The sequence below is a fragment of the Chenopodium album genome, chromosome 6 (genome assembly GCF_948465745.1).
Source record: "Chenopodium album chromosome 6, dcCheAlbu1.1, whole genome shotgun sequence".
NCBI lineage: Eukaryota > Viridiplantae > Streptophyta > Magnoliopsida > Caryophyllales > Amaranthaceae > Chenopodium > Chenopodium album.
In genome coordinates this window covers 73902057-73928585 of record NC_137839.1, presented here as the reverse complement: position 1 = coordinate 73928585, position 26529 = coordinate 73902057, and the positions used below count along the sequence as shown (strand labels likewise).

Below are 26529 nucleotides of genomic sequence, written 5' to 3'. Positions count from 1 at the left end.
TGACAATAGAAGGAGTAGCCCCTTAGCCTTATAAAGTGTTTAATTCTCTCTTCTTCAACCAATGTGGGACACTTACATGTGGTGACACTTCAGAGGTTTATTCTTCAACAGTTTCTGATAGTATGATGTTTGTAATAACTATAATTAATTTCAATTTTTTCTTCTGATACATTAGGAGTACCCCTCGTGAGGAGGGCATCCTAATGTTTTTATTATCTTACCTTTAAAAAACAAATAAAAAATTAACATATACGGATTTTAGATACCTTTAATTTCTTTTTAAAGACTTTAGAGATACAAATTTTTACTATTTATTACTTATATCTAGGTCCGATAATGTCGAGTTATTATATGAGGTTGATCATTAGTATACATTTATGCCTCTATATCTTTGTTTGTATTTTTTTATTCATAATGTCATTAATAACATATTACTATGTAAGTATTTTGTTTTTTAAAAAATAATAAAGTATAGCATATCTTGGTTGTACGACATAATTGAAAGTTGCATGTTCAATGTTAGACTTTATTATCAATTTTGCGAAAATGAACCAAACGACTATAGGGCTATTAAAATTTGGTTAACGAATCCAATATGGTCTAATCCGGGTTTTTGATATCTGTAATATCAAATTGGAAATTTTTTGATATTTATTTAGATCAGATTTTCTTGTCGGACATGGCTTAATAATTGTTTTTATTTTTATTTTTAATATGTGCTTCAAAATGAGTGAATACATACAAGCTTCTCACCTTTGATAATCAATTCTTTATCCGATCCAATGGCAAATTTGTAAATAAAAAACTTGAAGATTTGGTTTTTATATATATAAAAAATGAATTATTGTACTTTTGTCTAACTTCAATGGAAGAGGGAAAGCACGACATCAATAGAGGAGAAAAAACTCACCTAGCTAGCTTTTAGGTCAACTTTGCCATATATTTCGCAATTTTTCTTAGACCCTTAGGGTCTTTGTTTTGCCATCAGAAATGATGATGTTTGTGTTGGCGAAGTCTCCATCGAAGAGATTTAATGAAAAAGGAGACGAAGGAGGGTGGGATCAAGTAAGGATGAGGAATATGAAGGTAGCTGGGATCGCTTTGGAGTATTGGCATTTTTGTTGGAGGATTTGACGAGATTATGAAAAGATAGTCAAATAACTTAAAAATAGAAGAAATAGATAGAATAAATGGGGACGAAAAGATAAGAATAAATAGCGTGCGAAAAGAAGATGAAAAGGTGGGTTGGTTTTCGGTGGTGAATCGCATGAGGAAGGAGATATATATGAAGGAAGAAAAAGGTAAAAAATGATTCACGGTCATGCATTTTGAGTACACCATAATCTTGGCTCAACCATGTGTTGGTGTTATCCGATTTGATAATTAATGTATTTACAATCGTTATATAAAATAAAATAAAAAACCAAAAAATCAACCCAAACAATCAGCAAAGAAAGAAAAATCCGATTTAATTTTTTTATTTATTTGTTTTTGTGTTTTTTTTTTAGGCATACACCAAAGAAAGAAAAATAACAAAAACTAAAAACAATCCGCAAGACTATCAAGGAAGCACTAGGCGAGGTTTACTTGAAATGATCGACTTTAATCTATCCAACTCGACCAATCTAATTACCCTTACCGGTCTTAAGTGTTGGATGAATTTGAAACGAAAAGAATATATAGTTTTGGTCATAGCTAGAGTCATAGCAACATAGATTTGCTTACCAAAAATTGGTACAAGCACGTGGACACTAAACTTCCATGAGTGCGAGTAAGTGTACACACCTAAACCTGAAAGCGTACAACACAAAACACCTTTCCTTTATTCTCTCTCCTTCGTTTTTCTTTTTCTTTTTTAACATTTCATTTTCAAAATCAGAAAAATTAAAAAAGTTGTTTATTTTTATTTTTGATGAAATTATAGTGTACGCTCCTATCTCTTTACTCTTGTCCATTTTTTAATTTTATTTTTTCTAATTTTCTCTCTCATCGCCGGCAACAGAAAGAGAGAGAAAAAATTTGAACCAAAAAATTTGAATTTCCGAAAATTTCGAACAAAATTTTTATTTTTTCTCACATTTTTCTTGCTCTCATTGCTCAAATTCAGATCGAGCTTCTGCAAATTTTATGCCCTAGAAAAAAAATTGTGTAATTTTCTGGGTAAATTATGTCGACGGAAGATGAGAAGTTGTTGAAGGAGGCGAAGAAACTTCCATGGGAAGATCGATTGTTTCATAAGAATTGGAAGGTTCGAAATGATGCGAACATCGACCTAGTTGCATTTTTCGACTCCATTACCGATCCTAAGGACACTCGGCTTCGTGAATTTGGTATATTTTTTAGGGTTTTTGATTTTGTTTTAGTTGATTAGATCTGATTAATTTGGGTGTTTTTTTGATAATGCATTTGAATTTTGGGTTTGGATCTTATTGTGTGAAATGGGGTTTTTTTGAATTTTTATTTTGGTTTGGAATTTTTCAGGGCATTATTTTAAGAAAACAGTGACTGATTCTAATGCACCGGTGCAAGAGAAGGCGCTTGATGCTTTGATTGCGTATTTAAAAGCTGCGGATGCGGATGTTGGAAGGTGGGTTTGGTTTAAGAGAGTGAAATTGTTGGTTTTGGGTTGTTCATTGTTGCTTTGAAATTAATGGGTAATTTTGTTGGTTTTGTGTTTATGATTTAGGTATGGCAAAGAAGTATGTGATGCCGTTGTTGCGAAATGTCTTACCGGGAGGCCGAAGACTGTGGAGAAGGCACAAATGGTGTTTATACTCTGGGTGGAGTTGGAGGCAGTTGAGGCTTTCCTGGTATGAAACTTTCCTGCTTAGTTTCTATTACACAATTAAGTAGCCAGTTTTTCGTTTTGTTTCGAATATGTGAGCTACTTTTCTACTGGGCGAACGAGTGCTAGGATAGATTTTGGAGCAAAAGTGTATTGCACTATGGCCTTGCATTTGTAAACTTGTAATGCAGTGGTTGTTTTTGGAATTGTATTTTACTAGTGTTTGGCTATGTACGTTTTGCAAGTGACATAGAGACTGTGTCTGGTTTTATCTACTCTGGAGTATTAGACAGCAGTGTAAGCTTCTTAGCTAGTATATTCATGGTCAGCTTTTCTAGCTGATGGGGTTCTGGTTATAAAAAAACTTATTGTCTGGATTCGTCTTCATTGCTTTGTAAAGGGTTCTGAAGCCCAAGTTTAGGCTCTCATGTAATCAATGGAAAAGGTTTGTGGGATTGAGTTTCAGATTAATAGAATATACATGTTGAATTTTCACGGTAGAGAGTTTGAAGGGTGGTATATTGAAGTCTTTCTTGCTCTTATTTCATCTAACTCAATACTCTCGTTATATATGGAGTGCTGAAACATTAAGTTGTGATCATTTCCTTCCCTACATGGTTTTAGTAAGTTTTAGGGCGTAGTTTTATGGGTACTTTGGCCTAAATGTAGTGTTACTACCTTTGTATCATCTCAATTACTATTAGTATAATATGCTTTTTGTTAAGTTGCAATTGTAATAAGCTTTGGACAAGAAATGTACCTTTTGTTTACAATTATCTGGAAAAATGGTACCATATGTTTAATATATTTGGAGATAAGAGAACCCAATTCAGTAAACACTTGAAAGGTTAAAGTTCATATGGAGGAAGAAGAGATTAGATACCAAGCTCTATGAGATAATGAAGAGGTAATTGTATGAAGTTGTTGGAACTTAGGAGTAGTTATTTAAATTCTATGATGAAAGAGAGATTCAAAGACAATGGAGGTATTCCTTAAATGCTTTTATATCATTCATGTAGTGTGGAGTACCAATGGCTAGCCAATAAGACTTTATGTCAAGTCGTTGCATATAATTTGAAATGGAGAGTACTAGAGTAAGCCTAGTCTCAAGCTGCGCCTAGAAAACTTCAAGGAAAAGAAATTGCAATGCCTTGGATTTACCTTAGTCGAAAAATATGTATGTACGTATTTCAAATATTCTCCTGATTTACCAAGGAATGTGTAGCTTTTGGCTGATTCCTCGCTACCAGTTTCGCCTGTATGTTAATCCATGGAAGCTCCCTTTGTTACTATTGGAGATATTCATTCTCTTCTTTTCTTTTTATTCTTTCCATAAAAAAATATCTTGACTGAAAGGTCTATTTTGTAGAAAAATGTTAATATGGTTTAACCCAAATTTAAAGAGGAATGTTAAGATTATTAGTTTTAAATTTTTTGCAATAAACGGGGTATTTTAACCAGAATTTTATTGTAGCTTTATGTGACGATTGAGGTCTGTGTGCCTCCTGTGCCAAAGTGATAGCAACTCATCTTGGGTTCCTAAATTGGTGTCCAACTTTACAATACTCTGTTCGGGATTGTATGTTAGATATGATAAATAGTTAATAAATGTTTTTCTTTATCCCAGGAATGGACATTTATATTTAATCTGGTTGATAAATTTATGTCCTACATGTACCCTATCGCCTATATATGCTTTTAGAAGTACTTTTAGGGCCAATCTGCCATGACATGTTCACATAAACTTCTGTCTTTGATTCATAGTAGCTCTCTATGTCTATAGAGGGGACTTTGTTTTTTACACTTCCTACCGTATGATTATGACAAAATTTGTATTTTGAATTCAATAACACACATGAAGCATCATGGGTTTTCTAGGAGCTGCTTATGTTTAATCATTGTAACAAAATTTTTCTCATGTATGCTGACAAAAGATGAGGTCTTTGAACTTACAGAGTTATAGAGATTGTGATTGAGCCGTTAGGTCAATTTGGCTTTTAGTTATCATGTGTAAATTGGCTGACCCTGCTGGCTTTAGTGTGTGTAATAGTCATCTATGGCATTATGTCTTGCAACAATTTTTCAAATTTATTTTGATGAGAGTTGACAAGTTGAATCCTGTGGACTTTCTGTGGTTATGATTCGACCTGTTTCGTTATCTGGTCTTTTGTATTCTATATTTTCATTTACACAAAATGGATTTAAGCATCAGCTGGTATTGCTGATGTGTTGTAGAATGCGCTTGTAACTTACTCAACAATGATGCAATTTTTGTTTTCTTTGGCACCCCATTTTTTTCACCGTATGTGGTTGTTGGCTGATGTCAGCAGAAACATGCTTGTTGTTTCTGTTGTGCTTTCTAGCTATAGTAAATGACCTCGAAAACTCTGTATGTTATTTCTCTCTCTCTCTCTCTCTAATGATTTTTTTTACTTATTCAATGCAAGGATGCTATGGAAAAGGCTATTAAAGCCAAAGTGGCTAAAGCTGTTGTTCCTGCCATCGACGTCATGTTTCAAGCGTTAAGGTTCGTGGGCTGTACTGCTTGTGCTTAATATATCATTTTTGGTTCTGTTATTATGCGATTTCTATGTAGTTTCTGTTATGCTTACAATCTATCTTATCTTTGGGATGTTAAATAGTGAATTTGGGTCCAAGATTATTCCCCCGAAAAGAATTCTTAAGATGTTACCAGAGCTTTTTGATCATCAAGACCAAAATGTTCGTGCATCCTCTAAAGGATTGACCTTAGAGTTATGTCGCTGGATTGGACAGGACCCTGTCAAATCCATCTTGTTCGAAAAAATGAGGGATACAATGGTAAAACTATCTATATATTATCATACTTTTTTCTGTGTACTTTCGTATCTAATATGCTGGAGTGATGATTTATTTTATTTTTGGGTCTTTAGAAAAAAGAGCTGGAGGCAGAGCTTGTCAATGTTAGCGGGATAGCAAAGCCCACACGAAAGATAAGGTGATGCTAGTATGCAATTTGATTTTGCGCTTTCTGATTGTGACAAAAGTGTGTGGGGTCAAAAGTGATTCATTATGCTCATAGGCTGGAATTGTCTAAAACCTCTAAATTGTTGCATAGATGCTCATACCATTCCACTAATTTCTTGATTATCTTAATTAGGCTGCTTAATTTCTGTGATAATATGATTGCTTGAGGCTGGGGTCAAAAATATGTCCATAAATTGAGCTACGTTTGATTTTTCCGAAATGTCCTGAATTTGAATGTATACTTGCCTGATGGCACAAGGGGTGATATATTTGTCAAGCAAGGTTTATCTGCTTTTATTTGGGTTTTCTTTTTCAGATATGGATTTTGCCTTAAAAATACACTCTTTCTGTCATGGGGTTTCTTCCCATTTTCCTTTTCCTGATTTCTTTTCCTCTGTTCTTGAATCTGTTTTGTTTTTAGTGTTGGCCATCTGAACGTTTTTGTTCGTATTAAAATTGGGTTGCTCATATTCAAAACAAAACCATTGATTTATGTAGTTAGATACCCTCTAATCATATTCAAAACAAAACCATTGATTCCAGTGCATCTTCTCTCAATTCACTATTTCATTTGGGAGGTAAATATTGAATTCACAGCTTCCTGCATGAAATATTTTTTATTGACCAGAATTTTTAGCTACCTGACCACCTGTGTGTTTAGCATGAATAAGGCTTTTGAATACATAGGATTTCCCTTCTTCAGCTAAAAGGCGAATCAATTGTCTGTGAATATCACGAATATGAATTTTGTTTCCGTAGAACATTTGCTGAATACAATAATGATATTCTTTTTTATTATCCATGTAAATTCAGATCTGAACAAGACAAAGAGCCCGAACCTGAGGTTGTTGCTGAAGTGGAAAATGCAGGACCATCAGAAGAATCTACATCCGATGGTATGCTACTATATACATTGGCTTTTAGCCTCTTACTGTCCTTTATAATGTACAACCTCATATCGAATACTGTGTTGTCGATGACACTAGCAAATAAAAAAAAGGCTAAAAAGTTGATTGGGTAGATTATTTTGTCTCCTGTACTTCCATTTGGTGCTGTACTAGTGTACTGCATCAAATAGTTCAATAATTCAGTGATATATGTTATAAATAGAGTAGCGCATGTCATATAGCTCCATATAATTGCCATATTTGACTGGGGCAACCCCCAATTAATGTTGGCTTGCTACTGTGTTGAAATTGATAGCAGCACTTTGGTTTCAGCTCCACAGGTTATAGATGAATATGAGTTAGTTGATCCAGTGGACATATTAACACCATTAGAGAAATCAGGATTTTGGGATGGAGTGGTCAGTTCTCTTATACCATTTTGTTCTCTTTGTAAATGTTGGTTCTATGTACTATAAATGTAGGGTTTTATCATTTCAGTGGCTAATTGACACTTCAATCTACTGTTCATTGGTCAACTTTATTCTTTGGGAGAGTTGTGGGAGACTCATTGTCATTTCTGATTTGGTTTGATTAGAAAGCTACTAAGTGGTCTGAACGGAAGGAGGCTGTTGCAGAGTTGACAAAACTTGCTTCCACTAAGAGGATAGCACCAGGTGATTTCACTGAAGTCTGCAGAACACTCAAAAAGGTTGTTTTGACACCTCTTTTTTACCTCTTATATATAATAAATCCTTTTCATTGACTGTGCTTAGTCTCTTGCTGTTTAACATGTTTGACTATATAATATCGTTGCAGTTAGTCACAGATGTAAACATAGCTGTTGCAGCTGAAGCCATACAGGCTATTGGGAACCTTGCTCGAGGCTTAAGGGCGCACTTTGCTGGGAGCTCACGCTTTTTGCTTCCTGTTTTACTTGTAAGATATCACAATTCTTTCTGGATGCCCTTTTTTTTAATCAGGCTGCTGTCTTTGTTGTGTTTTGTGCTGCATCTGCTTACTGTATAAAGTTTGGTATTGTTATAATGATGTGTGCCACCATGTTGACTAAACATATCTTTACATGACTCCTCGGTGCTCCTAATTTCACCCCACCCCCCTCTTCTAAATGTATTTCTGTTTGTGACCTTGTGTAATGTGACTGCCTTAAAGATATAACTTCGTCTTTTCTCACAGGAAAAACTGAAGGAGAAAAAGCCTACCATCACAGATGCTTTAACTCAAACGTTACAAGCCATTTACAAGTCTGGATGTGTAAATCTCGTTGATATTGTCGAAGGTAAACTTTCATTTTTTACTTTTTAATTTTCCTTGAAATGCACAGGCATATTTGGATGTCTGTAGACTACAGTCCACAGGTTCAAGTATTGTGATACTTGGGCCAGCTACTTGGAACATTGATGCATTACATGGTACATGCCATTTAAACCTTCAAACTGTTTACGTTTGAGTCCAATTGCACTCTGAGCAGTGCAGGAAAACTGAACTTATTGATTAAGTTGTGGCAGAGTAAAGAATTGGTATAGCATAAGTGTGTCAGTAATTGTGTGAGTATACTTATTAAACATGAGAATTGTTGGGATGGAGGAAGTATGTTTTTCTCTGTGACAAATTTCTTTTTTTGTATATCTCCCCGTAAGTGTTCAAACACCTTTTTTTTGGTTAGCTATTGTAGATGTTGTCTAGCTGTCAATTTCCATTTGGTTCTCATTTCTTATTCCTGTTTTATTTCTTCAGATGTTAAAACGGCTGTGAAAAATAAAGTTCCTCTTGTGAGATCGTTGACTCTAAATTGGCTCACATTTTGTATCGAGACTAGCAACAAGACTGTCATTCAAAAAGCTCACAAGGATTATGTTCCCATATGTATGGAGGTCAGTGACTTTTATTGGTGACTTTATTTGCTGCTTATTTTGTATATTTTTTGAATAGCTGTTTAATTTATTTATTTTCATACTAGTGATACCTGTTGCTTGAATTTGGATCTGCTATAATTCTTATAGTTCTAATCTTATGATGATATGCTTTGTGTAATGTGCAGTGTCTTAATGATGGGACTCCTGAAGTAAGAGATGCAGCCTTTTCTGTTTTGACGGCCATAGCCAAGGTGAGTACTGAGTATCTTATATTCTAACTTTTCCTTAGTCTTCAAGTCAACATGTTGCAAAGTAGAAACTGAAATGTTCATCTCTTTTCTTGTTTTAGTTGGTAGGTATGAGACCTTTGGAAAGGTCACTAGAGAAACTTGATGATGTCAGGAGAAAAAAGCTTAATGAAATGATTGGTGGTTCTGAAAGTGGTCCACCTGCTGGTGGAAGCTCAGGTGTGTTCTTTTATTTTTAATTCTATTGTCCTTTGAAACTGGAGGTCCTTTGTATTAACCTCTTATTTTGATCATCGCATGTCAGTCAATGTGCAAGTCTCAAGTGGATCTGCATCTGAGGTGTGTTTTGCTGCTTATTTAATATTATTTATCTTTGTTTTCTATCTCTTTTACATTGATTTGTGCTTTTATCTTTCAATGGTGCCTTCACTCCCAAGTCCAAATTGCAGACAATGTATTTCAAAAGCCTTTTTTTTGGCTAATAAAGTACCCATTTTACAAAAAACAAACTTTTCCTTTTACACTGCTAATATTTAATACAATTATATCCTTACTTGTATGCGTTAGTTAAATGCTTGTATTATCAAGGACGTTTTTTTTTTTAAAAAATTTTGCCTATCTTCCTCTTCTATTTTCCCACTACCCCCTGGTGCATTCCCCCCATGTTGCAATATTAAGGGTTTGTTTTGTTTGATGTAAAATATTTTCATGGAAAATGATTTTCCCATTATCCCTGTTTTACCTTTTGGTCTGTGAAAGGGTGGAAAACAATTTTCCTACGTTGGAAAATTACACTCTCAACAGTGGAAAGCATTTTTCTTTACTAAACAAGGGAAGCCACATTTTCCTCTCTCCTCCTTACCTCATTTTTACTTTACTCGCATCTATATAATTTTTCCGCTCTTTTTAATTTCTCTACAACTTTTCTCACAAGGAACCAAACAAAGGAAAACAAATTTGCAATTGTAGTTTTCCATGAAACTCGATTTTTTTTTGAATTGTTTTACGTCAAACCAAGCTGAGCCTAAAGGATCATAGGTAGCATAGTACTTTGTCGATTACCAACTAAAAAAAATTGAGAATATAGAATGAGGACAAGCTGTTTTTTAATCATTCTTTTGTAATCGAGTCGTGGATGAAAGTTGGTGTTCTTCATTGTTTTTGAGAGTATATGCCATACAGCCATGATTACTTCAGTGAAGTAAAATTTTAGATGTGTTGTCGATTTAAAGCTTAAACCGGTGTTTTATGTGTTGTGGATGATTGAGGAATTTCAGAATAATTAGTCTATGTTAGACAATGATTTTCATCTTTATATAATTTTCTGAAACTAAGGTACTTCCTCCTTTTTTTTTTAGTTGCATCACTTTGCAATTTGCGGACTCCTAGGCAATTTTTGAAGATGAGATAAATAGAGGGATTAAAAAAATGGACTCATGTGTTAGGAGAGAGATAGATAGAGTTTATTAACTAAAAGGAAAGTGATGCAACTAATTTGAAGTTTTCGTTTTAGGAAAGTGATGCAGCTAGAAAGAAATGGAGGAAGTATATACTTTGATAAGCAATGCATTGTTTTATTTTATTTAGTTTTCTTTTTCAGTTTTCCTGTTTTAGTGGGCTTATTATTTTGTACAATGTGACACTGTTTTTGTTGTTGACAGGCCTCATTTGTTAAAAAGTCGGCAGCAAGTATGCTGAGTGGAAAAAGGCCTGTTCAGGCAGCTGTGAGTGTTCTTGTTCATTTGAATCCATTATTTAGATGAAGTTGTAATATTTTTTGCTCTGGGATTTTTTAAATTTATCGTCTGTTTTTACATTCTATTAGCCTGCTGCCAAGAAAGGTGCTACATCAAAACCTGCTGCCAGCAAAAAAGTTGATGGAGGTGGGCAGCAAAAAACCGTGAAAATTGAACAGGAAGATGTTGAGGTATTTTTTCTTTATTTTTTGACGAAGTTCCCTGGTACTTGGTACAAAAAATGTCATTAACCTGTGTTTGTCCTGGTGAGCAGCCATCAGAGATGAGCCTTGAAGAAATTGAAAGCAGACTGGGTTCTCTTGTACAAGCAGAGACTATTTCTCAATTAAAGAGCACCGTATGGAAAGAAAGGCTGGAAGGTTTAGATTCTATTTAACCTTTATGTGTGGCATTATAATCATTTTTTTGACTTGCTTTTATGTTATTTTGATTTGTATCTGATCTTTTTAGATTGGTTTTGTGTTGCTTTGCTTTTTCTCTGTCGTTGCTGATATTGATGTTTTAAGTGTTAGCTTTAATGTGTTATTCTTTCTCTTTTTTTCCATCCATGTCCATGCAGCAATTTCTTCATTGAAAGAGCAAGTGGAGGGCATTCAGGAACTTGATCAGTCAGTGGAGATTCTGATTCGTTTGTTATGTGCTGTCCCTGGATGGAGTGAAAAAAATGTTCAGGTAAAAAAACAAAATTCTCATCTTATATAATCACCTGATAGCTTGCACTGATCCAAACTTTTTTTTTTTTTATTTGAAATCATTTTTTCTTACAAATAGTTTTTTGTATCGCCAATCTTTATTTTGTAAAAGAATACACATCCTCTATTTTTTTGGATGAAACGTGTAGGAATGGCATGGGGATTTATGTAAACAGTAAAGATACACATCCTTTATTTTGTAAAGGGAAAGTGTGAGAGAGAAACTACTTTTTTTTTTTTTAAAAAAAAAACCACCAAATCCCATCATCCCTCTGCTTTGCCACAGAAGCTGCACCGATCATCAACTTCTGCCATTTGGCTGCCCCAACTCACCAAACCCCATTGCTATGAACCCACCCCATTATTCCTTCTTCCATCATACCATATTTCCAACTCACTTGTAAGCATTGCATGACCTTTAAAATTAAAATCACCAGCAACAGCTAGATGTTGGTGGTGGCTTAATGTCAATAAGTTGGAGTTTTTTTTTTGGGGGGGGGGGGGGGAGTATTCGTGACTTGTGTGTGAAGGTCTCATGGGCATAGAGAGAGGTAGATTGATGATGAAATCTATGTTACTCGGACTCTTTCATTTACCTCACGTGTCCGTGTCGACACGACTCGTGTCGGACACCGACACTTGGACACTTCATTTTTAACTAAAAACAAAAATTTTTTCAAAAAAATGGGCGAGTCCGATACTTGGACACCTGTGTCTAATTTGACACTTCATCCGAGTCCAAGTAACATAGGATAAAATAGTGGGTGGTTGTATTTTGATATTGAAAATGGTTGGAGGTTAAAGATGAAGAAATAGGTGGTTTTGGGTATATGAGTTAGTGGTTTTGTTGATAAGGTGGGTAATTTAGTGTGTAATTCTAATAATTGATTGGAAGTTGTAACTTAATGTTTAGCTAGATGAATAAATAAGGATATTTTATACGTGGGAAATTGTATGTGGTAAAATTTTGAAGTGTTGCATTTATTTTGAATCTTCCTTTTTTAGGAAACTGTTTCCTCTGAAAAACATGGAGGAAATATCTGGCATGACATAACCATCTAACAAAAACCTTATTACTCATCCATTGGTCATATTCAGAAAGTTCAGTGCTTCAGTCATTGCTTTTAGCCAAAAGCAATGACTGAACTTTCTTAGTGGATAATTGGGACATGGAGGTAGTGGGAGACTGAAAATGACTTGGTTGGAAGAAGTTAGGAAGGATATGAAGCATATGGACTTGCATGACAATGAGGTATCTGATGGTAAGGGATGGAGGAGGAAGATTTTTGTGGATGACGATGCGGCATAATCACTTTAAGTTTATGTAGCCGACCCCACTTACAGGATTAATGCTTTGATTGATTGATTGAATCGATAAAATAATTAAGTCCAAATTCTCCAAAAATGACTTCACTTTTGATTTTTTATTTCCTTCTAGATCTTACATAATTTACATGCAAGTGCTGTAGAAAAACAAGAAATATTGGTCTTCCCTGATATAAACGTTATATCCAATGACAATTAGTCACCACAAATTTTCACTAATTCTAAATTGTTGGTTCCTTATTATATCGATGTGAAGATACTTTGCACATGCTATGGTGTAGACATACAGCTGTTGTCAGTCTTGTCACTTGTATTTAGATTGTCTAAACACACTACCTTTAGTCCCTTGTGTTCTATGTAGAAGTTGTTAATAGAAATTGGGAAAATGGTAAGACTTTTGTGTTTAGATTGTGTATAGGCTAATTAGATTGTGTTTAGAGTGAGGGGTAGCTTATGTGGTTAGAGCTTCCCTCCCTGTTTCAAGAAATCCTAACATCGATTCTTACCCCCGCCCTTGTGGCTCTCTAAACACCAAAAAAAAAAAAAAGATAATTTTCCCAATCCGCCTCTCTTTTCGGGTGAATGCAGAACAAAAACACACCCACATTTCTCTTAGCGCTATAACAAGTCAGTCAAGTGTTAGCTTATATTGGATAGTGGATTTATTTGAAATTGCCAATCTGTAAATGAATATCTTTAGCTTTGAATCTTAAAATTTAGTTAGAGTAAAAAGGTGTTAAACCTGACTCAATATAGGATACAAATAGATGAAAGGGCTGTACTCCGGAGCTTCCTAACGCTAAAATTAGTCAATTTTTATGATCAGAGTAAAGAGCAAGGAATATAGTTTGGAGAAAATTTGATAGTAAATTCCTTGCTTGTCTGTCTTATCCATATGCCCAGTCTGTACTTGCTCTCTGTTTATCACTCCATACTTCCATAGGATATTTGTACTTAGATATATCAAGAATTAAGGATGTGTTGAGAGTTTAAAGGATATCTGCTAAAGTATTGGTATTTCTGTCGTGAATGATGTATGATTCAGTATTATTCATATTTTACCCGTGGTTGTATTGGGTAAGTTTTTAAGCCTTTCGCTAATAAGTCACCTTTTTGTAGTCAATCTTTTGCTCTATGGCAATCGTTGTTAATGTTTTGGCATTGTTTACTTACCACAGCTATGTTGTTTAGTGACTACTCTTTTGAATATCACAGGTCCAGCAGCAAACTGTTGAAGTTATTTCTTATGTAGCATCGACTGCTACAAGATTTCCCAAAAAGTGTGTTGTTCTTTGTCTTCATGGTGAGTAACTTGTTACTTTTGTCTTGCATATTAGTTTATTGTTGCTTTGCTTGCTAGTGATATCCAGAGATACAATTTTTTTATATTCTGTATTTCTTTTTGATTAATTGTCTACTTCACAGGTCTAAGTGAAAGGGTGGCTGATATTAAGACTAGAGCCCAAGCAATGAAATGCCTGACTACATTTTCGGAAGCAGTAGGTCCTGGATTTATTTTTGATAGAGTAAGTAGTTTCTATCTTCATTCTCTGTATTCATTTTCCACCATGCAAACACTTTTATCATGCTCTTGATGTTGTCACTTGTCAGTGGAGGATTTTTCAATGAAGTTGATTTCATGTTTCTTTTTCGTGAATATGGGATACACCCTCACCTTTTCTATATGTTCTATGCTTGTTTTTTAAATGACTATCATTTGCTGCAGTTATATAAAATTATGAAAGAGCACAAGAATCCAAAGGTCCTTAGTGAAGGCATTCTATGGATGGTTTCTGCTGTTGAGGATTTTGGTGTTTCTCTTTTGAAATTGAAGGTGATTGTCTTTTGTCTTAAACATCCTATGCTAGATTAGGTCTATTTTATGCCATGAAATATTGAGTTCTGAAATAGTTTTCTTTTGAGGAAAGTTTTTTTTAATGTAAATGCTATTTTTCTTCTGTGAAGGACTTAATTGACTTCTGCAAGGAGACAGGACTACAATCAAGTACTGCTGCTACTAGAAATGCCACGATTAAGTTGATTGGTGTCTTGCATAAATTTGTTGGCCCAGGTGATTATAGCCTCTTCCCTCGACTGCATGCTTTTTTCTTGTGAATGTGTGAAGCAGTGGAAAAGTGCTAATTAATGTTATTGCAGACATCAAGGGGTTCCTTACGGATGTTAAACCTGCACTTCTTAGTGCGCTTGATGCAGAATATGAAAAAAATCCTTATGAGGTATGTGCATTTCACTATTCCTATCCTAATGTATTTAGTTAGCAGGGTTTTTTAGATTAGTGTTACCTGTGCTGCAGGGACCATCTATAGCTCCAAAGAAAACAGTAAAAGCAACCGATTTGTCATCTGTTCCTGCTGGTGGCTCAGATGGTTTGCCACGTGAAGATATTAGTGCGAAGATAACACCAACCTTGCTGAAAAATTTTGAAAGCCCTGATTGGAAGGTATATATTAATTTAACATTTCAAATTATGTATTGTCATTAATTTTGTAATGTTGTGCTTCAGAATTTGCCTTATAAAGATATTGAAAGTGCTATCATCTTTATGTTTTGATAATATCCAGATACGCTTGGAATCCATTGAAGCTGTGAATAAAATTTTAGAGGAGGCCAATAAGCGTATTCAACCCATTGGAACTGGTATCACTGTGTTATGTTCATGGCTTCAATCATGTTTGAAGTTTCTGTTATACTTTTTGTTGGCAGTGTCAGTTGTAATTTCTCCCCCCATTAGTTGTTTATGAGTATTATTTTGACAAACAGGAGAGTTGTTCGGTGCTCTTAGAGGCCGTTTGAATGACAGCAACAAAAAGCTTGTGATGGAAGCATCTTCTACCATTGGTGGTGTTGCTTTTGCCATGGGTCTTCCGGTTGAGAAAGCAAGCAAGGTTTGTTTGTTCATTTTTTGATATTGAATTTGCTGGAGCTCTATCTTGGGGTCTTTCCAGTGACTTCAAGTTTTTTTTTGTGCATTCTTTACTGTTTTGTATGTTTTTTTATCTAAATTGAATTTGATTGTGGCTCTTACAGGGAATTCTTTCAGATGTATTGAAATGCCTTGGTGACAATAAAAAGCAAATGAGAGAATGTGTTTTAACAACTTTGGACTTGTGGCATGGTGCTGTCCATCTTGATAAAATGGTTGGTTTAAGATTATGACTATTGTTGGAATCTTGGGTAAATGTAAAGAAGCAAGAATTGACTGAACAGTAAATTGTTGTTAATGCTGTTCTGTGAGTATAGGTACCCTATATTACTGCTGCTCTTTTGGAATCAAAACTTGGTGCTGAGGGGCGTAAGGATCTTTTTGAATGGTTATCTAAGCATCTTTCCGTGATGAATGAATTTCCTGATGCGGTGCAGCTGCTTAAGCCAGCTGCCACTGCCATGACGGTATTCTTTGACAATTCTTTTTATGGTTTATGTTTGTTTTATCGTGGTCCAATTAAATCTGTGTCATTTTTTAATTTGAGGTCTGTTTACTCTTTTGGATTTAATTTCAGGATAAATCATCTGATGTTCGTAAAGCAGCTGATGCATGTCTTTCAGATATTCTTAAAGCTTGTGGTCCAGAAATGGTGCATTTTTAGGCTCTGCTTTAATGTATTGTGATTAAGAAAGATTATTGATAGTGAATTTGGATTTGTTTTCTGACAATCATAACCTTATTGCCTTCTTAGGTGACCAAGAATTTGAGAGATATTCAAGGCCCGGCTCTTTCTCATGTTCTTGAGAAACTTAAATCTTACGGGGGTGTTCCAGGTATGCCTTTATAAATTTTTTCTCATGTCTGTTAATTATTTTCTTAGTTTGTGCTTAAGTTCACTTAGTTTTTCGGCCATCAGACGTGCATGATTCTGCTCAAGTTGCTTCTTCTACATCACTACCTAAGGGGAGCACGAGACTTGGTAAAACTAGCTCTAATGCTGGTGGGGAACGTGCACCTAAGTATGGAGCGAAATCAGCATCATCGGTGTGTTTCCTGTTTTTAATTATTCTCCAGCTTTCACAGTTTAATCTTACTTATTTTGTGGCTTTGATTATCTTAATGACTTTTGATCTTTCTACAGAGAGCTGCTCCGGCACGGAGCTCAAGAGCAGAGTCCATCATGTCTGTTCATGATATTGCTATCCAGTCTCAGCCATTATTAAATATTAAAGATTCGAGCAAGGTATTTCACCGTCGAGGTTATTTGTTTGTATTCCGTTGCATCCTTTATTACTATAGGGGAGTGATAATTTATGTGGTTATGATTACGCTCTGCAGGAAGATAGGGAAAGGATGGTTGTCCGCCGTTTTAAATTTGAAGAACCTCGTTTGGAGCAAGTACAAGATCTTGAGGTTCGTAACTTCTTAATTTCTCTTTGACTCTAAAGTAAAACCTGATGTCACTTGGTCATATGTTTTATTAGGATTAGTGAGAAAATACGGTTGGTTAATATTGAATAAAAATGTAAGTTAATGGATGATGGACAGATTGGAGACAATCTAAGTGACACATGATGCTTCTACTACCTTTGTTTCATATTATCTGCAACATTTTCCAAAAACGGAAGCTACATATTATGCGCAACAAACCAAAAGTTTCTTCTTTTAGTAAATTTTTCTGTGTATAATTACCAACATTCCCTTACTAAATTTTACTTAACTTCAATAAACAACATATTAACTCCAAATTAATTTATCCATAATTAAAATTTTTACCCACATTCTATGATTCTATCTCCTCCCTCACAAACACATCCACCACCACCATCACCAAATTTTCTCTCTCCTCCCTCTCAACCGCCAGCAGCAACCCTATTATCTCCTCTCACAACCACCACACGACCACCACCACTCAGATTAAGTCGCCGACCATTTCACCTCACCCTTGCCAGGTTGCCACCACCTCTTTTCCCTTTTTCAAAGTCGCCGCCCCTCACTAATTCATATTACGACTCGCAATTTGGAAAAGGTGAAATTCGATGGTTTTTTTAAACCAATACGAGGTGAGCTATGTTACATTGACACGGGTACGGGTATCCGATATTGGTACGTATCCGAGTGTCGGATACGCCATTCTAAAAAATTTAGGACACGGGGACACCGTCTTAACATTGGACTCGGGTACGGATACGGCAATAATTTTGTCCATAATTTATCAAAAATAGTACTGTATATACAAACACTCAAAAGAAAAACACTCGAAACCTTGCTTGGGAAGCCAAAGTAGTGCCAACAAACTAGTAATAATCTAATACTAGTAATTTGTACCACTTTTCTTGGGAAGCAACAACTGCCCACACAGTTTTTTTAAAAAGTTTTAAAATTAAATTCAATAAATAAATAAATAAATATACTGCCCACTTTTCTTGGGAAGCAACAACTGCCCACACACTTTTCTTGAGAACCGTCTTCAACTGCCCACACACTTTTCTTGAGAACCGTCTTCATCTTCTTCAAAGCTTCAACTCCTTCAATGGCCGCCGTACCCGAGAACAAAATGGAGTATCCGGAACGGATTTCATACCCGGATCGGTGTCGCGTCGTATCGACCCGGGTATGCCGGCCAAAATGCCGTGTCCAGGTAACATAGGAGGTGAGGTCTTGGTGGTGCTGCGTCTTGGATCTTGGTGGTGGTGAGGACGTGAGGTGGGGTTTAGATCTTTGTGGTGGTGAGGTGGGATTTTATTCGTTTCCTTGGTGGTGGTAAGTTGGGGTTTCAGATCTAAATTAGTGGTGGTTTGTTGGGGTTTCAGTCCTTTGGAGGTGGTAAGGTGGTTGTTTCGGTTCGTTGGTGGTGGCTTGCCTGGTTACATGGGGTTTCGGTTCGTTGGTGGTTTGGTGACGCGGGGCTTCGTTTGCTGATGGTGTGGGTTGGTGGTCTAGTGACGTGGGGTTTCGTTCGCTGGTGTTGGCGGATGACATGGGGTTTCGTTCGTTGGTGGTGGCTGATGATATGGGGTTTCGATTGGTGGTGGTGGGAGTTGGTTGGGTGCGTTTTGGGTGGTGGTGGTGGGTTTCAGATCTTAGTGGTGGTGAGAGGGTGGTTACAAGGTGGGTACCGATGGTGTTTACTTTCTCTCTCATCCAATCAATCATATGCCCCTTTTTTACTAATCTTTGCTTAAGAAATTTTGTCTTGGGGATTGTGCAACCAAGTTTGTTGCAGATAATACAAAACAGAGGTAGTATTAGGGACAAGGATTTTTTTGGGAGAAATGGGCTTATTATTTGGGGACAGAGGGAATATATTTCTTAATCTAATTAAGTGGTGGGCTAATATGTTGAACTATTTGTAAACTGGCTGTTTTGTTGCAGAGTGGGCTTGCCAAATTTTTTAGGGAAGATCTGAACAGAAGGCTTCTGAGTACAGACTTCAAAAAGCACGTGGATGGCATCGAAGTGTTACATAGGGTGAGTTATGTTCTACTCCGTATCAAATTTATTATGTATTGTTGGGATTCAATTCTTATATCTAATTTCTTCCAACAGGCACTTCCAACCATCGTAAAGGATCTGATTGAAGTTATGGATATAGTTTTAAGGTGGTTTGTTTTGCGATTTTGTGAATCGAACACAACATGCTTATTGAAGGTGTGATATTTGCTACCTTCATTTCATCTGAGTACCTTGAGCATTTTTTCTAATTCCTTATATAGTAACATAATCTTGCTCGTGGAATGTGTGTATAATATCAGGCATCTCTAATAGGCAATTCCCCTTTTCTTAATCACAGGTTTTAGAATTTCTTCCTGAATTTTTTGAGGCATTAAGGATTGAGGGGTATGCATTGACTGAAGCAGAGGCAGCCATATTTCTTCCGTGTTTGGTAGAAAAGGTTAAGCTTTCTCTTTTTCATTAGATATTTTTTTTTCCTTTTTTTTTTTTGATATATCTAGATGCTGTTGTGCAATTGATGAAGCACAGAACATTCATTCATTTTTGTTTCATTGCAACTGTCTTGCAAAACGAAGTGAATGATTTGGGTCTGATATATGATTTAAACAATTTTAGATCTTTTTGCAACATATTTGATATTTTCCAGTTAAAATCAGTATAATCATTTGGTTGTTATGGTCTCTTTGTGCTTCATTCGAAGGCATGTTTCTGTTGGATGAGAACTAATTTTGGCCTCTTTTTAAATCTGTAGTCTGGACATAACATTGAGAAACTACGAGAAAAAATCCATGAGCTCACTAAACAAATTGTTAGTATATATCCAGCAGCAAAACTTTTTCCTTACGTCGTGGAGGGACTACGCTCAAAAAATAATCGAACACGTATAGAGTGTGCAGATCTTGTTGGTTTCCTTCTTGACAATCATGGAGCTGAGGTAAGTTTGGGTCTTTTAAAAAAATATTTAGGATTAGTGTTTAATTGATGGTGAAATTGAGCATCTACTTGTCTCCTTTTTCACAGATAAGTGGGCAGCTGAAAAGCTTGCAGATTGTTGCAAGTTTAACAGCTGAACGAGATGGTGAAACTAGAAAGGCTGCTCTGAACGCGCTGGCCACTGGTTACAAAATTCTAGGTATCAAATGCTGAATCATTAGTTCATATATTTTTTCAGTTCCTTAGTTGTTTGTCCTATTTTTACAACTTTTTCCTGGCTTGTTTTATACTGTAGAGTTTTGGTGTTATGGATGATTGGATCTCCATTTTTTTTATGAGATATGGCACCCCTATTCCTCCTTCCTTGGCTCTGATTTTTTTTTTTTTTCTTTTTTTCTTTTCATTTTATCCCAAAAAAGGCTTGTTTGAACTTTATAGTCAGAGTTCCAGCTTCTAAAAATTGAATATTAGCTCAATCAGTAGATTTATACACTTGCAAAATTGTACTTTGTATCTTTTTGGTGTGTGACCAAAGATTGCAAATCTAGAAAGCCTTTTTTTAAAGGTAAATCGTGTTTTCCATATGGAGTTTTTTGTTTCGTAATTTCCCGTATCATTGTTGCCTCTACAATTAACAATGAAATTGTTGTTCATCTCTGAATTTAATGTGTTCTTTATAATTATTCACTGTTCCGGCTTTTGCATGGTCATGCGCATGATAAACAATATGTAAGATACAAGAGTGAATTACAGGATAGTTCAGTTCTTCCAGTCCATCTGTGGTCATGCTTCTTTTAGTGGAATTGATTTATAAACTTCATTTAGTCCAACAGTTTTATTTATTGGAGAAGTATCTTAGTGGAGAATGAGATACCCTTCTAATTTTTTCTTTTTTGACACTGTTTCTGTTACAGGTGAGGATATTTGGAGATATGTAGGGAAATTAACAGATGCTCAAAGAAGTATGATAGATGAAAAATTTAAGACAAAGGTATTGTATTTCTTTCTTTCGTATTAATGGTAATTGTCTTGATTGTTTTAGCTGATCACATAGTGCTTTTTTTTAGGCTCGTGATATGGACAAGAGAAGGGAAGGGAAGCCTGGAGATGCAAGGGCTGCTTTAAGACGTTCGGTCAGGGATAATGGGTGAGGATATCCTAATATTTAACTATGCGGCTTTACTTTCTTTGTTTCTTATGATGTATTACTTTTCACAATGGTTCTATAGCAAAGGGTTATCTAACGACTCCATTTCCTTCGCGATTATTGACACTTTTATAAGCTTTCGTTTTTCTTATATTTACCACCTAGTTCAGATTGCTTTTTGATGTGATTTTTATCTTTGCCTGATGGCCTACATGAAAGTATAGAGTTGGAGCCTGGAAGTCTTTGAGGTTGGGAGTGTATGCTTTGTGCTAGTTATTTTTGTGCCAATCTATACTATCTGTGACATTGGGTGGGTTAGTAAAGTATTCCTGTGCCAGTTTATATCTGTTCATTTTATGGTCATTCCAGTTTATCTTATGTTTTCCACCCTTATCTGCGGGGGTATGTTTTAGCAGCAAGAGGTGGGGATTTCCTTATTATTGGAGCCCTACATATGAATTATGATTTATATATTTAGTTCTATTTCTTGCTTATTCTTTATTCTCTTAATTTTTGTTGTATTTGTACCGCCTGTATCTTCAATGTAAATGCATACCATTCTTTACCTGGCCCTTAAGTTCTAACAGGTCATTTTTCTTTTATTGCTATCCTCGTCTCACTTTAATTGGTTAATTGCTGAAGTAAAGCTTCAATATTTACTTGCTTAATTTTTTATCTGAACATATTATAGGTCTGATATAGCTGAACAGAGTGGAGAAGTTTCAAGATCAATTGGTGGCCCAGTTTTTGCCAGGTATTCTCCGCTTTTCTTCCTTTGGGCTCCATCCTATCTTCTGTGCTGTTCTTATGTCTGTTCAATTTTAAATTGACCATTTGTTTGAATTGCCTGTTTCAGGGAACCCTATGTTCATCCTGAACTCCATATGGATAGAAATTCATTGCCTCGAGTGCATGCTGGTGTTAGTGGTCCTACTGACTGGAATGAAGCACTTGATATCATTGCACACGGTGCACCGGAGCAGGTACTTATGCTAAAATGATCCTTTAAAGAAGGCCTTTATATGTAGTTCTGATTTATAGCATGTTTATATATATGTATTTGTAATCCATGCTTGTTGCTTGCATTGAACTCATCTTTCCTGCAACGTAATTCTGTGCAGTCTGTCGAAGGAATGAAAGTAGTTTGCCATGAGTTGGCGCAGGCCACAAATGATCCTGAAGGAAGTACAATGGATGACATTGTCAAGGATGCAGACCGACTTGTCATAATCTTAGCCAATAAGGTACTCTCTCCGTTTTCTCATATGTATTACAATTTGTACAGGCACTGAGGCACATAATGTTAGCAGGTTTAATCGATATGTTGTATTGTAAGAAATGATAGTGAAGACAATAGCTTATTAAATGCAAGGGATTTGAGAGGGGAGGTAATATAAATGGAGCGGGGATCATGGGAGGAGAAAGAGAATATTATAATGTACTTCCTCCGTTTCTTTATTGTTGCAACACACACTTTATCACGGTATTTAAGAAAAGTGGACTTCACATGATATAATAGAACAATACACTTAAAATGCGGTTAACAGGTTTTTATTAGAAGTATAATCAAGTGGGCCATGAGATTTAAATAAATGTAATAATACAATTTTCACCATAAAAGCCTTCTTTTTTATAGTGTGTTGCTACTAATGTGACATTTCCTTTTTAGGGAAGTGTTGCAACTATAAAGAAACAGAGGAAGTAGTAATTTATCAGAAATAAAAGTATAACACTTAAAATGATCAACTGAATTAGGCATGTGTAACACTTGATATTTGAGGGGATATTGATTTGCATTTTGTAATTTCTGTCAATTTTTTTTTTTTCCTGCAATGCAACCCTTAGTTTTGTGATTAATTGAAACAGGTTGCAAAGACATTTGACTTCAGTCTAACTGGGGCTTCTTCGAGGTCCTGTAAATATGTTTTAAACACACTCATGCAGGTGATTTTTTTTTTTTTTTCCTTTCTTCTTTTCTTTGGATATTTCTTGTTGCAACTCATGCTAGTTTTTATGTCTATGTTTTTGTTGCTCTTCTGATGGTTTTTAGTATGCTGCAGACATTTCAAAATAAGACTCTAGCTCATGCGGTCAAGGAGAGCACCCTTGATAATCTCATTACTGAACTTCTTCTTTGGCTTTTGGATGAACGGGTTCCCCGCATGGATGATGGAGGCCAACTTCTGAAAGCTTTGAATGTTTTGATGCTTAAGATCTTGGTATATATGAATTGGCCTTTTTTGCTACTGTTTCATCACCTTTATAGTGACCTATCTGAAAGCAATGTCAATTATTGTAGGACAATGCCGATAGGACATCATCATTTGTGGTGCTCATTAAACTACTGAGTCCAGTGAGCTCCTCAAGATGGCCAGCACCTGCGGTGAATGAATCCCTGAATGTTAGAAATCAGAAATTTTCTGATTTAGTTGTCAAATGTTTGATAAAACTAACGAAGGTAATTTTCCTATGTTTTGCTCGGGTGGGTGAAAGCCTTGGGTTGCATAGAGTGTAAGCTTTGCTGCTCAAAAACACCCAGTGCTGACACTTGTATATTTATACTCTTTTGTTTAATGCTCCTCTAAAAAGACATTTTCAGTATAGTAAATATTATTTAAATCAATCTTCTTTGTCCCTCTTAATTTTCTATACAATTCTTTCTTTTTTTTTTTTCTTAATTTTTCTCTGCTACACTGCACTTTTTTTGGATTAACTGAGGGTTGAAAGATATCAGTTTTTTAAATTGCTTATTCCTACTTCAGGTTCTTCAAAGCACTATATATGATGTGGACCTAGACCGCATTCTTCAAAGCATCCATGTGTACCTTCAAGAGCTTGGAATGGAAGAAATAAGGAGAAGGTATTTTTCCCTCTTTGAGTTTTAGCTCTGGTTTCTTCTTATTTGAGGATTATACTCACTCATCCTTTTTGTTCACTCTTCTTTTTGATGTAATTCTGTCTACATGAAGGGCGGGAGCTGATGATAAACCTTTGCGTATGGTTAAAACTGTTTTGCATGAACTTGTAAAACTCCGGGGTACAGCTATCAAAGGTCATCTCTCCATGGTTCCTATAGATATGGAGCCTCAACCCATTATCCTTGCATACATTGATTTGAATCTCCAGGTGCTGGAATTTTGCTTTGCGTTTTGGGTTTTTAATCAGTTGTGTAGCTTTTGATCTGGCTTTCACATGTTGTGATTAATTCTTACTTTATGATTTTACTATTTTTCCTGTACTAGACTTTGGCAGCGGCAAGGATGCTTACCCCCACTGGACCTGTGGGCCAAACTCATTGGGGTGACTCAACTGCTAATAATCCATCTTCTACCACTCATTCTGCAGACGCTCAGTTGAAGGTAATGCTGGACTATCAATGTTGATGACATATGGTCTTTTATGCCTTAAATACATGTAGCTGTGACTGATTATGATATCTTGGCCGTATGTCTTTTGCAGCAAGAACTGGCTGCAATTTTTAAGAAAATTGGAGATAAGCAGACTTGCAGTATTGGTCTTTATGAACTGTATCGCATTACACAATTATACCCCAAGGTAACTATTGTGCACCAACTTGGTTATCTCCTACTGCTTTGTTTTCTACCCCCATTAGCCTCTTTTCTCTGTTTGCATTACACAATTGCTTGATTTTGCTCAAGTTTGGTTATCTCCTACTGCTTTAAGCATATTTATGCTCACAATCTACTCCTATTTGTAGGTTGATATCTTTGCTCAGCTCCAAAATGCCAGTGAAGCATTCAGAACATATATAAGAGATGGATTGGCACAGGTATGCAGCTAATTCACTATCATCGACATTAATTATTAATTGCGGTGCTGTGCTCATCTGTTCATTGCTGCAGATGGAGAAGAATGCAGCTGCCGGAAGGACACCTTCTAGTGTCCCATTAGCAACTCCACCTCCATCATCACTGAATCTTTCATCGCCAAAATTAGCTCCTTTGTCGCCTGTACATACAAACTCACTTAATGATTCAAAATCGTTGAATACTAGAGTTGAGCCAACAAGTTTTTCTTTACCCCCATCATTCAGTGACGATGAGAAGACAGCCAATGCAATCTCTAGAAGTTCAAATTTTGATCACCAACAGCTCCTAGGGGACCAAAGAAGTGACAGACTGGCGACAGGAGGTAATTTTTTTTTTTTATTTTTTGTTCGTGTGTGTGTGTTTGTGTTTTCTCTTCTCTTTTTTCCCCTTGGGAAGTTGTTTTTGATTTTGGGAGCTGCTGTTGAACAGTTACTACCGGGACATTAGATGCTATTAGAGAAAGGATGAAGAACATGCAGTTAGCTGCAGCAGGTGTAAATCCAGAATCTGGAAACAGGCCCTTGATGCCAATGAATGGTAATGTCACTCATAATCAAGCTCAGCATGAGCTAGATGATTCAGCTGCTGACAACCCGGTTCACAGTGGAGTTCTTCCTATGGATGAGAAGGCACTATCTGGGTTGCAAGCCCGGATGCAAAGACTAAAGAGTGGGTCATTTGATCATGTATAGGACAGTAAAATTGAGGATCACATTATTGAAAGCTGCTTTACCATCTCACATAGTGCAGATCTCGTTCAGTGCCTTTTCTGGGCAGACCTCTGTACACTCACGGATTTTGTACATAAGAATATGTAACCAAATTTGATGGGAAGCTTTACTTGAATTCCATGGTGGGTGTAACGGATGTTTTTGATTGGTTTCCCAGAAAAGCTTGTTTACGAATGGTGCATGGTATACTGTTAGCTGTAATCTGTTCAGCTGTAAAAGGCCCGAGGTTTGTTCTTGGGTGATTGATGAGAGACTAATCAGGGAATAGTATAAGAAATTTTTCTTCCGCTAACCATTGTGTGCAATGATTCTTGTAAACCTTACAGCTTATCATTTTGTATATGATAATTGACATTATCTTTTGTTACAGATGTATCTTTTTGATGTAACTTAATGAAAAGTTTTGTTTTGTGTTGATGCAACTATTTCTTTTGGGCAATTTTTCTCTACGGCTTTATTTCTTTTGCTTAAATTTAGTGTATATGTTGGCACTATCTTCATATTCCTCAATAGCATCAAAATCGATTAGTTGCTTTTTGTTTGCTTATAGCAAAACTTTTTAAGGAAAGTGAAAAGATAGAGTGGAGGGAAGTTGGTAAATAAAAGGCGGTAAACTTAACTATGGGCTTGTTTACATTTACTAAACTAAAACTGAATGTTTTATGATAGAAGGAAATTAAAGTTGAACTTAACTGAACTAATTGGAGTTGAATTGAATTGAAATTAAGCTAAAGTGAACATGTCCTAAATAAAATATGTAGTAATAAATAACAAGGTTGTCAAACTCGAAATTGCAATAATATGAATCGGAGGTAGTGTATAGTTCTTAACAAATTCGTTTTCTAAAATTAATAAATAATAAATTAACGATAAAGGCATTAATTTTCTCATAAATTCTTTGAACCACCTA

The 26529-nt window shown here is 35.7% G+C and overlaps 1 protein-coding gene across 1 annotated transcript; it reads left to right on the top strand.

Annotated features, from left to right (window-relative positions):
• Positions 1-1664: 1664 nt before the first annotated feature.
• LOC145636294 (protein MOR1-like) lies at positions 1665-26041 on the top strand. The gene is made up of 54 exons (XM_081687815.1): positions 1665-2330; positions 2482-2587; positions 2687-2810; positions 5233-5312; positions 5428-5605; positions 5698-5762; positions 6605-6687; positions 7012-7097; positions 7274-7387; positions 7495-7614; positions 7873-7975; positions 8434-8570; positions 8738-8803; positions 8902-9019; positions 9105-9139; positions 10462-10524; positions 10626-10727; positions 10811-10916; positions 11117-11229; positions 13791-13878; positions 14001-14101; positions 14302-14409; positions 14541-14646; positions 14733-14812; positions 14890-15036; positions 15158-15233; positions 15357-15481; positions 15624-15734; positions 15837-15986; positions 16097-16171; positions 16274-16355; positions 16439-16566; positions 16664-16765; positions 16861-16935; positions 18898-18993; positions 19072-19173; positions 19316-19417; positions 19730-19912; positions 19999-20110; positions 20826-20902; positions 20979-21058; positions 21750-21812; positions 21915-22041; positions 22180-22302; positions 22925-23002; positions 23119-23277; positions 23358-23516; positions 23821-23918; positions 24028-24184; positions 24301-24417; positions 24518-24613; positions 24777-24848; positions 24922-25210; positions 25318-26041. Exons 1-54 carry the CDS (start codon positions 2168-2170, stop codon positions 25578-25580), a joined length of 6069 nt encoding a protein of 2022 aa, XP_081543941.1. The 5' UTR covers positions 1665-2167; the 3' UTR covers positions 25581-26041.
• The last annotated feature ends 488 nt before the right edge of the window (positions 26042-26529 follow it).

Excerpts from the sequence above, each read along its gene's own strand:
- LOC145636294 (XM_081687815.1), top strand. The coding sequence starts at position 2,168 with ATGTCGACGGAAGATGAGAAGTTGTTGAAGGAGGCGAAGAAACTTCCA. Across the intron at positions 16,766-16,860 it reads ATATTAAAGATTCGAGCAAG|GAAGATAGGGAAAGGATGGT; the intron begins GTATTTCACCGT and ends TACGCTCTGCAG. Across the intron at positions 21,813-21,914 it reads GGTGGCCCAGTTTTTGCCAG|GGAACCCTATGTTCATCCTG; the intron begins GTATTCTCCGCT and ends TGCCTGTTTCAG.